Source organism: Microcebus murinus, chromosome 6 (genome assembly GCF_040939455.1).
Source record: "Microcebus murinus isolate Inina chromosome 6, M.murinus_Inina_mat1.0, whole genome shotgun sequence".
Lineage (NCBI taxonomy): Eukaryota > Metazoa > Chordata > Mammalia > Primates > Cheirogaleidae > Microcebus > Microcebus murinus.
In genome coordinates this window covers 24,727,208-24,740,371 of record NC_134109.1, presented here as the reverse complement: position 1 = coordinate 24,740,371, position 13,164 = coordinate 24,727,208, and the positions used below count along the sequence as shown (strand labels likewise).

General features: G+C 40.5%; 1 protein-coding gene across 1 annotated transcript in view; it reads right to left on the bottom strand.

Moving 5' to 3' along the window:
• The window catches only part of SPTLC2 (serine palmitoyltransferase long chain base subunit 2), a 98,646-nt gene extending 85,585 nt beyond the window's left edge, over positions 1–13,061 (bottom strand). The window contains exon 1 of the mRNA XM_012743086.2: positions 12,755–13,061. Coding sequence (XP_012598540.1) covers positions 12,755–12,874 — 120 coding nt within the window. The 5' untranslated portion in view covers positions 12,875–13,061. The remainder of the gene's footprint in view (positions 1–12,754) is intronic.
• Positions 13,062–13,164: the final 103 nt, after the last annotated feature.

The window sequence follows — 13,164 nt, the reverse complement described above, 5'->3', positions numbered from 1 at the left end:
AATCTCTTCTGTCAGTCAATATAGACAAATAACATTCTTTTAAAGGGTGCCTAAGTTTCATAATATGGACATATAATGTATCTATTTAACCAATCCCCATTCACAAAATTTAGACTTTTCTAAATATTACCAATTTGTAAGTGTTTTGTACATCTCAACACACTTTTGAATTTCTCCTAAGAAATTCTTAGATGTGAGATTACTGGCTCAAAAGTGAAAGTATACATTTATTTGATTCCTGAGTACATCCTATAAAATAAATTTAAGGGCTGGTCCCAGTGGCTCAAACCTGTAATCCTAGCACTCTGGGAGGCTGAGGTGGATGGATAGCTTGAGGTCAAGAGTACGAGACCAGCCTGAGCAAGAGCCAGACCCAGTTTCTGCCAAAAATAGAAAAAATTAGCCAGGCATGGTAATATGTGCCTGTAGTCCTACTTACTCAAGAGGTTGAGGCAGGAAGATTGCTTGAGCCCAGGAGTTTGAGGCTGCAGTGAGCTACAACTGCACCAGTATACTCTACCTGGTATGACAGAGTGAGATTCTGTCTCAGAAAACAAGTTTAAAAAAATAAAATTTAAGGAGGATTTAATGGTATTTTTTTAAAGGTTTGCTAGTTTCTGAAATTCAATTACTGCAATTTAAGTGATCCAAACCTCATCTTCAAATAAATAAAACCACTATCTCACACAATGTAACATTACACAGAATTGTCTTGGGTTTCTAAAATGCACTGATGAGAGTGTGGAAAAGATGCCAGCTTCCTCAAATTGATCCTTAAAGGCAATGTAGTTCCAGTTACAACAAAATTCTACTTTCTAAGTGTTTTTCTTTTCTCTCTCTCTCTTTTCTCTCATTCTCTCGTTTTTTTCTTTCTTAACAAATTGATGTAGAATAGCAAAGAGCCAAGGCAGTTTTGAAGAAAAATTAAGTGGGGGAAATCACCTTTATTAGATAATAACACTTATCATAGAACTATAGTAATTTGGGCATATAATTTTGATCAAACAGTAGAAAAATGGAACAGAATAGGAAGCCCAGGAAGAGTATACTGTGAATATGGCATTTGATAGATACTAGTGGTGTCATTTCAAATTCATGGGGAATAGACTGCCTTTTTATTAATTGGTGCTGAAACAAGTGGTTTTCCACGTGGGGAAAAAAGAAAAAAGTAGATCCCCACCTAACATCATCCTGTAAAATCAATTCCAGGTTGTTAAACAGCTAAATATAAAAACAAAAAAATTTAAAACTATAGCATATAGGAGAAATCTTTATGACCTTGGGGTACAGAATTATTTTCCTAAAACCATCAAAGCATAAAGTAAAGGCTGATAAATTTTAATTGTTTACAACTTCTGCACACAACAACATTGAAAAGAATAAAATACTTCAGAAAAATTTAACAAAAGAAGTATAAGACTTGTAGATTAAAAATTACAAAACTGTTTAAAGAAATTAAGGAAGATCTAAATAAATGGGAAGATACCTAATGCTTATGAATTGGAAGATTTCATATCATTAAGATGGAAATACGGGCCCGGCGTGGTGGCTCACGCCTGTAATCCTAGCACTCTGGGAGGCCGAGGCGGGCGGATTGCTCAAGGTCAGGAGTTCAAAACCAGCCTGAGCGAGACCCTGTCTCTACCATAAAAATAGAAAGAAATTAACTGGCCAACTAATATATATAATATAAAAATCAGCTGGGCATGGTGGCGCATGCCTGTAGTCCCAGCTACTCGGGAGGCTGAGGCAGGAGGATCGCTTGAGCCCAGGAGTTTGAGGTTGCTGTGAGCTAGGCTGACGCCACGGCACTCACTCTAGCCTAGGCAAGAAAGCGAGACTCTGTCTCAAAAAAAAAAAAAAAAAAGATGGAAATACTCTCTAAACTGATCTACAGATTCAATACAACCCCTACCAAAATCCCAGCTGGCTTTTTAGACACATTTACAAGCTGATCATAAAATTAATGTGGAAACATAAGGAACCCAGAATAAACAAAATCTTGAAAAGTAAGAAGCAAGCTGGATCACTCACTTCTCGATTTCAAAACTACAATAATCAAGCCAATGGGTTACTGGCATAAAGACAGACATATAGATTGAATAAAATTGAGAGTCCAGAAACAACCCTTAACATTTGAAACCACCCTTACAAATTGAGAAAGGAGTACATGATGAGAACTGTGGTAAAGGCCTAGCTAAAAATAAGGCACAGGCCTAGCTAAAAACAATAATAATTAGCCACTGTCCCCCTGTTTGTTTCTCTATAATTGCCATTCCAGAGGCACATAGCTGGTGGTCATAAACATTCTTCACTTTCTCCATAGATAACACCACATTTTTGAAACCTAGGGGTACTTTCTGAGCTATCTTCTGGGTCCTGCATTTCAGTTGAAAGGGTGACCCATCCAGACCGGGGCCCATACTGAGGAACTGACTCAAGTGGTATTGCGACCGCCCCACCCAAGAACATGGTCAGCAAAGACAACAATTTCTAGAACCCTTTGGTTCCACCTCAAACACAGTCAATTAGCCAACTCAACTGCCCATGCCAAACTGTCCTCCAAATTCTCAGCGAGGAGGATTTGAGAAATTTCTCCTGTCTCCCTGTTTAGCGCTATGTAGAGTAAACTCTTTCTTTGACACAAACCCTGCCATACTGGCTTCCTCTTGGGCAGCAGACAAATGAACCTCATTAGGTGGCAACACATTTATGATGGATTTTTGACAAGATTTCCAAGATAATTCAAGCAAGGAAGAATGGCCTTTTCAAAATGTAGTCTGGGTATAAGTGGATATTCACATGCAAAAGAACTAATTTGGCTTGGTGTGGTGGCTCATCCCTGTCATCATAACACTTTGGGAGGCCAAGGCAGGAGCATCACTTGAGGCCAGAGTTCAAGACCAGCCTGAGCAAGAGCAAGACCCCATCTCTACTAAATATAGAAAAAACATTTGCAGTGGTGTGCACCTGTAATCTCAGCCACTTGGGAGGCTGAGGTAGGAGGATCGCTCACGCCAAGAAGTTTGAGGTTGCAGTGAGCTAGGATGACACCGCACTCTAGTCAGGGCAACAGATCAAGACCCTGTCACAAAAAAAAAAGTCAGAAAATAGAAAATATAAAGAACCAGATTCTAGTCCCAACTGTGACTGTTGACCAATTGCTCAATCTGCTTTCTTTGATTTTATCATTTAGTCAAGTGAAAAGGAAGACTGAGACAGCTTGAGAATCACTTATAAATGTTTTTCACTTAAATAAAAATTCCTTTAGACAGCATTCTTTAAAATGGTTTCCTTATTCTCTTTTATATTTACAACCATTTTCTCTTAAAGATTGCATAATTCTTGAAGACAATGATTATCTCTTATTTGTATCAAATATAAAGTATAATTCTTGACATACAGATATAAATTAATTATTTGTAGAATGAGTGAAAAAATGAAATGATTACGGTGATTATGAGTTTCTTGGTTTAACAGGGCTCTGGGTTTCTAGGAGAAGCTTTGATATCTGAAAATCATTTTTACAGTTTTGAAAATGTTAAAAAATGAGGAATCTCCACTTCTGGGCATGTAAAATTAAATGAGAGAAGATCAAGATGTGAGAGATTTCCCAAGGCTGGCTGTGCCAAAGTAATGAGGTGAATATATAGACTACTGTATACTTGGCCTTCTGTCTCTCTTTCAATCACAGTCATTCCTTCATGGGAAAGCATAAGTTTTTGATTGATTTCTAGACAATGTATGTAAAAGGCCTTTAGAGATGAAAGTTAATACTGTTTCTGCCTTTTGCTGTCTTAGGCACAGTGAGAGGTTGAGTACCTCCATCCAAATAGCTGGGTTCGGCTGGCCTGAAAGCTTAGGTGGATTCAGATTAGAGCACTATTTCAAGGGTGGGATCCACTGTGTTTATTCCAGTCCCCGCCCTCTGATATGGTTTTATCTGTTAGGCATTGTGAGATTGTGGTTGATTTTGCATGCCTTTCTAGTCCAGATCTCCGGCCTCTCTATCACTTAGTAAATGTCCTGTGCAGTAAACTGGCCATAAATGTGGGTCTCTTCTAGAATTTGGTCTGTCATGCCAACTCATACAGTTGTCATACGCTTTGCTGGTTTTTCTTTCCCTTGGTAGAGTTCTTCTGCCTATGGCAAATCCAGGTATCAGCTCATGCTCAAGCTCTGCAAGTACTACGAGGAGAGAAAATGCCTGGCAATTTCAGCTTACCTACAAAGGGCTCTTCCCTCTCTAGAATTTTAATTCTTCTAGGCCAATTTGCTATGTATTGAAGACAGCTTTTCAATGTCTTTGAAACTATTTTATTTTTTTAGTAATCTACATAGTTTTATCTAGCTGTTACTGTGAAAGCAATGGTTTGCCTCTATTAAATCAAAAGTGTCACTGTCATTTTTGAGTGTTTTTTGTTGTTGCTACAAACATGACATAAAAATAAAGTTGTTCAGACAAGATAGGAACGATTGCTCTTTGATGTAATGGTCTGGAGGTAGATGGGTAATCCCATGTGGTTAGGTTATCAGAGACCTAGGTGTCTTCCTAGTTGTTTTTGCCTTCTTTCAGAATGTTGCCTCCATTAGCATCTGCATCTTCAACCACATCTACACTCCAGGCCACAAGAAGAGGGGAAGAGAAGTAGAGAGGAAGCAATTTCTGTTGTAAAGGATATAATGAAGTGGTGGTACACATCACTTCTCTCCACTTTCTACTAGCTAGAATTTCATCACACGGCTATATCTCCAGCTGCAACAAAGATTGGGAATGCAGACTGCAACTGAGTGGCCCTATGCCACCTAAAACTCTATTATCAAAGGGAAGATAGAGAGAACCTACCTATCACGTATACAGGGGGACACTTTGTGGTGTCTGCCCACAATATAGTGTAAAGAGAAACTCAATAAGTAGATTTTTTTAGAATGTTCTCACCATCAGCTTTGGTGAAAATAAATAAATAAATAAATAAATCGATTTTTTTTTTTTTTTTTTTTTTTTTTTTTTTTTTTGAGACAGAGTCTTACTCTGTTGCCAGGGCTAGAGTACGGTGGCGTCAGCCTAGCTCATGGCAACTAACAAACTCAAGTGATCCTCCTGCCTCTGCCTCCCGAGTAGCTGGGACTACAGGCATGTACCATCATGCCCGGCTAATTTTTTCTATATATTTTAAGTCGTCCAGCTAATTTCATTCTATTTCTTTTTAGTAGAGATGGGGTCTTGCTCTTGCTCAGGCTGGTCTCAAACTCCTGAGCTCAAACGATCTGCCTGCCTCGGCCTCCCAGAGTGCTAAGATTAGAGGCATGAGCCACTACACTCAGCTAATAACTAGAATTTTTTCCCTCAATAGTCAAGTTTCCTAAAACCTTGTATTAAAGAATCTATCGCTTCCCCCTTTAGTCTGTGATTTTTCGTATCATAAACAGAGTCTTATTTAAATGGTCTGTTCTCTGTAGTTTGAAAACTTAGTAGGTAAACACTATATTTTGATTTGTGGTCTTCTGGGTTTTTATTTTTTAAGGGAGAAGGAAGGAGTCTATTTTCATGTGTATTAATGAGGAGTTATAATAGGCAATTAAAATCTGATGTTCCTCAATATACTGAAGTACCTACTTATCATTCTGAACCAGATGATACAATATCTGGAACCTAGATAATACAATATTCCAAATGAACAAAATTGATAAAGTTGAAAAGTATTTTTTTTAATTTCTTGAAGCCCTAAAAGTTTGTAAGCTACACTAACATGGTAAATACCCAATAAAAACATAGAAAAGAAGCGCGGTGGCTCATGCCTGTAATCCTACCACTCTGGGAAGCCAAGGTGGGAGGATCACTCAGGGTCAGGAGTTTGAAACCAGCCTGAGCAAGAGCAAGACCCCGTCTCTACTATAAATAGAAAGAAATTAATTGGCCAACTAAAAATATATAGAAAAAATTAGCCAGGCATGGTGGCGCATGCCTGTAGTCCCAGCTGCTCAGGAGGCTGAGGCAGAAAGACTGTTTGAGCCCAGGAGTTTGAGGTTGCTGTGAGCTAGGCTGATGCCACGGCACTCTAGCCAGGGCAACAGAGTGAGACTGTCTCAAAAAAAAAAAAAAAAAAAAAAAAAGAAGTTCTAAGAGATTTTAATACAGAATCTAAATCTATTAACTTTTTCAGTGGAATATAACAGAAACTGACTCTAAACTAAGCAAAACAGTGATTTATTGGAAGGATGATAGATATGCAAAAAAAGGGAGGGGAGAAGAAAGAATTGAACTAAGCCTCAGAAAGTCAGAAAGGCAGGAAGAGGCACACCTCTGTAGACCTCAGTGACAAGAGTTGATGAACCTTTACTCCCAGACTTTGTAGATCCACTCCCCTCCAGATGCTTCCCTCACTGAAATTTTAAATTCCCAAGAGAAGGTTGTTGGGTTTCTTTTGGCAAAGGTGTCTACTGTGTTAATCAGTTATGGCCCAGGAAATACGGTCACAAAGCACAGATGGGACCACCAGGGCCCATCCCTGCATGTCAGGGAGTATTCCCAGAGAAGGGAAATGGATTTGAACCTGGTTGCCTCTCTAGTGGTGTGCACTACGAAACCAGATGGGAGCACATGGAGGGGGCAGAATGGAGGTATTACAGGCTCAGAACATATTAGAGGTGGAAGAGAGCAGAGATGAACATGCAGAATTTGTGGCAGAGCTGCATTTGTGCTCCAGTCTCCTGACTCTCATACGCGTCTGTTAGGCATATGAGATGCTTATATCTCATATGTGCTGCAGAGGACGCTGTGGTGGCCAGGTAGAGTGGTAACTGCACAGCAGACACAGTGCCCAGTGTGTACAGGATGCCGCTGAACTGAAATGTTCCAGTCCACATATACTTGAAGGTCTCCGCTTTCTGTTTTCAGTAGGAGAACAGTAATGTCAAAATACAAATGTGTTTTACAGCTAGCTTGGAAGCACTTTTCAGTCCACTCCACATGAGATACTTATCGACAAAAATTATAGAATTTATGCTGATTGCAAGAAAAGCTGTGGACTTCCTACTTTTCAACATTTCCCTGCCAAAAAAAAGGACACTTCTGGAAATATATGTTCAAAGCATGGCATAGCTTGTGTGACTAGTACAAAGCTCCAAACTATTATGTGTGGTATGCAGTAGGGAGAAGCTAACACATTTCAGTAAAATTCCAAGAGAAGACCCGCCTCCATAACCAACTCTCAGGAAATGAAATCTATTGTCGAATTAGAAGTGTAATCCTGGAATAGAAAATAAAAATCTATTTGCATCCCTAATATCTAATTTAAATTTTCAAAAATTACCAATAAATTCTGTATCACCAAATCCAGTGGCATAGTAGAGCCAGATAAATCTGAATTCAACCCAGGGTCTACTAACTCAATAACTGTTGACCCTGTGGCAGTTAATTTAAGTGGTCTGGACTTTAGCCTTCTTGTTGGTAAAATGGGCATACTATTTACCTAGCAAGGCTCTTGTGAAGATTGGAGAGATAAGGATGCTAGGAGAGGGCCTGGCACACAGCAGATACTCAGTAAATGGTACCTATTACTATTATTATCCTTGGTTTCTCACCACCTGAAGATATTGCTTAGCCCTCCTTAATGAAATAGCCTCTATTTCCCTCAGCTTTTCCCACATCTTTCCTCCCCCTTGTGTTCTTTCACAATCTTCTTCACAAGTGTGTGTGTGTGTGTGTTCTTCCAGGAACATTATGATTCTCCAGATTATATCCTTGGGACCTCTTCTTCTTGCTTAATGCCCTCTTCTACCTACTTTACCAATTCCCATGGCTTCAACTACCACCCATTCATTCCTTCAACTAATATCTCCTGAGTTCCTATTACACATCAGGCACAATGCAAATAGTCTCTCAAATGTTTTCTTTAGGGGCTTGCTAATTAGGCAGCAAGTTGCTATTTAGAATAATTCAAGATCATCACATTTAACAAGTCAGTTCTTTATCTATAAAATAGTTTCTAGATCTTTCCAGATTGCAAAAATTATTGAATACTTTCCCCAACCTCCATATGTATTATTTGGAGTAAGGCTAGAGATCACACCCATAATCCCAGTACAAGTGCATATTTTGCTGTTCTTAGAAATTATCAGAAAGCAGCAGACTGATTTATAGCAGACATTACAAAATGAACCCCCAACAGAGATTATCCCAATGCTTTAAGACCCCTCATTAAACATTATTTCTATAGTCAGAAGTAAAAATCATTTTAAGAGGAAAGGAAAAACAGTCACCTCAAGCTTCACAATGAAAAGGCATCTTAAAGACAACAAATGTAAGGTAGATTTTCTGAGATTAAATGGGTCAAGAGCAAGGGGTTTACTTTCTTAATCAGTCACAAATTGCAGCTTATATTATAGAGGGCTTCTTAGAAACATTCAGAAGGCAACTGACTTCTGAGGCCACAAACCATGACACCCACTCAGAATGCAAACACTGCCTCTACCCATCCCTCTGAATCGCCCATTCTACCAATAAACACTGCTTCTTTCTTTCAAAAATTGAATCTAATTGAATCAACCAATTAACTATCTTGTTCAGAGCGCTACAAGTTTCTAGGACACCTGTAACAACCCTAAAAAATGGACAAGTCTGCCTTCTCTGAACATTCAAGCTCTAAAATACTACCTCTCAAGGCCAGGCAAGGTGGCTCACGCCTGTAATCCTAGCACTCTGGGAGTGCTGAGGTGGGCGGATCGCTCAAGGTCAGGAGTTCGAAACCAGCAAGAGCAAGACCCTGTCTCTACTATAAATAGAAAGAAATTAATTGGCCAACTAATATATATAGAAAAAATTAGCCAGGCATGGTGGCGCATGCCTGTAGGCCCAGCTACTCGGGAGGCTGAGGCAGCAGGATTGCTTGAGCCCAGGAGATTGAGGTTGCTGTGAGCTAGGCTGATGCCACGGCACTCACTCTAGCCTGGGCAACAAAGTGAGACTCTGTCTCAAAATAAATAAATTAATTAAATAGTACCTCAAGAATACACTTGTTTATGTATTTCCCAAGAATTCCTATTAAAGAGAATTCCTGAGTACCTCATACAACCCTGGAATCTTTCAGATGCAGGTAGTAAGAATCAAGATGTTCTTCCCCTTGGAACAAAAACATATGAAACAAAAATCTGGTCCCACAAGTTATAAGTAGTTACAACATTATTTCGGCAAAGTTTTGAGGTCTTCAAGGTGTGTCTTATCAGGCCCTGCTAAACCTGAACAGGTATACAAGCCATTTTAGCTATTCCTCCTGTTCCTGTCTAACTTACTTCTCCTTTTCTTCAAGTACTATCAAGTTAAATCCCCTCAGTAGAAAGAAAAGCTAGTAGCTATTTAGTAAACCACCCTTCATTAGTTATTTATTTGCCTCCTTCTAAGTATAAATAGCAAGACTAACACTGTTGCCCAGGCTAGAGTGCTGTGGGCGTCAGCCTAGGTCACAGCAACCTCAAACTCCTGGCCTCAAGCAATCCTACTGCCTCAGCCTTCCGAGTAGCTGGGACTACAGGCATGCACAACCATGCCCAGCTAATTTTTTCTATTTTTAGTTGCCTGGCTAATTTCTTTCTATTTTTTAGTAGAGACAGGGTTTCACTCTTGTTGAGGGCTGTTCTCAAACTCCTGACTTCAAGCGATCCTCCCACCTCAGCCTCTCAGAGTGCTAGGATTACAGGCATGAGCCACCATGTCTGGCCAGGACTAACACTTTGTTCTTTCTACTTTGCTTTTCTTATTATTTAACCTAAGAATATAACTTATGCCCCAATTCCTCAAGATACAACCTAATTTATTCTGGCAACCAGAAAGCTCTCATCCTTATATCACTAAAACTACTCCCAAAAGGATGAAAGTTAGGTTCAAAACTGTCTCAAAGGCAGATTTTTTTTTTTCCTTTCACACTTGTTAACTAAGTAAAATGTGGATCCAAATCTCAAAAGTTCTATAAAGAAATGGAAGGTCTTTTAAAAAGTGCTGTAAAAATGGAATTTTAAAAACAAATTATTATATTTCAGGTACAATCAAAATGTGGCATATATTTACTCAAATGTTAAATCCACTGAAAGAAACCCTTGGTAATTAAGATCACTGAGTAATGCAACTTGAGGTTGAGAAAATTTCCTGCAAATCCTCTGGAGGTCTTTAAAAATAGGATAGAATCTTCTAGCAAGATTGGTTTTATTAAAGTCCTCCTAAAGAGATAAAGAGACTGAACTACATAAACCCCTAGAGGTTCTTTCCAATGCTAATGTCAAAGTTTCCCAAAGGCTAAGTGCTACACTTTACCTCAAATAAAGGCCAACCCTCTTCCCACCCATCTGAACGGTAGGGAAGAAACATTACTGGTTTATTGTTCAACTGCAACTCTTAAGGACTTCGTGTCTACTGTAATCATAAAACAGTAATGTCTTACTGTTTCATAACTCCTTCCTACTACAACATCTATTTAATCCAACTCTAAACCCATATTCAAGAGTTACTCTTTTAGCATATACATTCATCCCTTTAAAAACAGAAACATACTCTTTAGAGTGTAAAGTGATCTTATAAATTTCTAACTTCTGTTCCTTAAAAGACAAATGTCCAGATATGTGAGGAAATGAATCTACATCTCAATCACGTAATACTTTAAATTTACATCTTAGTAAAAGCATAACACATAGCTATGCACCTAACAGTTTATGTAAATGCTGATAGCATAACTGGCAACACTTCTCCCAGAAAGAGGGAAAAGATAGAGGTTGGAGCACTAGCAAATCACTTTAATTAAAATAAAAAACTTTTAAAATATTTTAAAAGATACTGCATTGCTCTCATGAAGTTACCAAGATCTCTCTTTCACGTGAGAAAGAAAAAAACTCACAGATGATATTCCTCCATATCACTGTACAGAGCTACAGATCTGAAATTTTTGTTTTAAAAAGACTTGTGAGAAACAATTTTCTAGAAGGGATACTGCAGCCCTTAGGACATTCCAATAGACCATTCTTCCAAATACCACTAATGTGCCTTGAGTGAAATTTTTCACTAAAATATGGTCCAGAAAGTCAGCCAGATGTTATAGTCATACAGATTTCTAAAATTTCATTTTAGTAACTTAATGTTTCTTATAGTTGATGACCTCTAAAGAAATATCATGCCTACAAATGCTAAACTGTTAAGAGACTATGGGATGGAAGAGCTTGATTTACTACTAAATCAGAACATAACTCCTAGGTACCAAAAGGAACACTCAAACACAAAGCACCCTTAAAGTGTGAACACCTTTCTCCTGATTTCCTTTTTCCACTTAATAATCATACCTCACTCCTTCACCTGCAATGTATTTTCTAACTCCTCCCTGTTAAATTTCCCTGTTACATTCTACACCACAACAATTTTGTTTTACTGGCCATTTACATTGGTAGGAAAATAACAAATTCTTCCACTTCTTATAATGAGCTGGTTCTTATTACTTCCTCTCTCACACAATTATTTCCTTAAAAACGAAAACAAATCTTTTGAATCTGTGTATTACTTTGCCTTGACACCTTACAATTGCAGGGAGATCAAATCTCTTTCATGTATTTTTTTCCAATTCTCACTGTCAGTATCTCAACATGACCTGAAGAAATGCTTTACTTTCTATTTTACACCAAATAGCAACAGGCCTATTCATCACAGGTACTGATTTGGAGAGAAAGCTGCCAGTTATTTTACGTTAAAGCCAAATTAAGATCACCATCCTATGAAAACTGCAACAGTCGCACTCCTGCTAAGGGAAACAGTACTTTTTAAAAAGTTTTCCTTAATGTCTCAATGGCACTTAAAAGTATTAAAGTCAACTGCAAATTATTACAACACTCTCTCCCAGGAACAATGATCTTGCATCTTTTTAACCAGCACATCTTTAAACACACATTTCAACAGAATACCTGTCAGTCCAGAGAATTGGAAGGTTGATAATAAGTATTGTCTTGAATTCAGAACTTTTCAAAATATTTTAGAACTGCCTAAACTTGGTTGATGATTCCGCCTTGGTTAATTAGTACAGAGACTCACCACAAGGCACCACCAGGTTAAACAACCCCCCACTCTTGCGCAGTTAAAAGGACCACCCAACTCAACCTGGAGCCTGGGATGGGGTCTCACCAAGGGACAGAATAAAAGGATAGTGCTTTCGAGGCACCGGACTGGATTCACTGCCAGATCTACGGACTAATGGCTTGCTTGTAGAGTGAGTCCAGAATGTGGCAGGAAGAGACTGGGCGTGTTTCCACCTGGAACCACCTTCTAACTTTCTATGCCTCTTAAGGACCTCAAGGGTGGTTTTCCTCGGAGAACTGCAGGACTTTAAGAGGAAGTAACTATCTCCGGGGTTTGAGAAGGGAGCCTCGGGAGAAAGAACCAGAAGCCACTGAATGGCTCCTACCGGGGTCTGAGGAGTCACTCACTTCTTCCCTTTGGGGGCGGCCGCACTTCTGGCCAAATCGGTCAGAGGAAGGTACCCGGGGCTTTGAGGAGAGCCCAAACCTCCGGGGGGAGGGGAAGAAGACCTTGAGGCGCGGAGAGAAGGGGAGCCCCTGCGCCGTCCTTGAGCCTCCTGGCCCGGGGAGGTGGGGTTAGCGCCCAGATACCGCAGCCAGCACACCTGAGTCGCGCCCTGTCCACAGGCGGTGGCCGCGACCTCGCTCAGCCCGGCTGTCCCTTCGCCGGCCCGCTCGGCTCCCGGCCCGCCACTGGGTGTCCCAGTACCTGGCTGGCAGCGGCTATGGTGCTGCTCCTCACGTATCCGTTCCGCACTTCCCCGTTCGCCACGCAGCCGTTCGCCCGCACTGGGCGACGGCAGCAGCATCCTCCCGGCCCCGGCCGCATCCTCCTGGCAGCACCCGGCGCAAGGCAGGCTCTGTAGAGGGCAGCGGCAGCGGCGGCTCCGAGTCCCGCTCCGCACCCCACCCACCTTCCCGAAACCGGAAATGGCTGCAGCGCCGCCGCCAATTCCTGGCCCGGCCGTCACTCGGAGGCGGAGCCCTCTCCTCAGAGGACTCGGCTTGCCCAGGGCCTGGCCGCGTAGGAGGAGACCTGGCAGGGACGCGCCGAGAGGGATGTGGGACTAAGGGCTGCTGACCAATCTGAGGGAAGAGGAGGTGGACCCTATGCCTCTG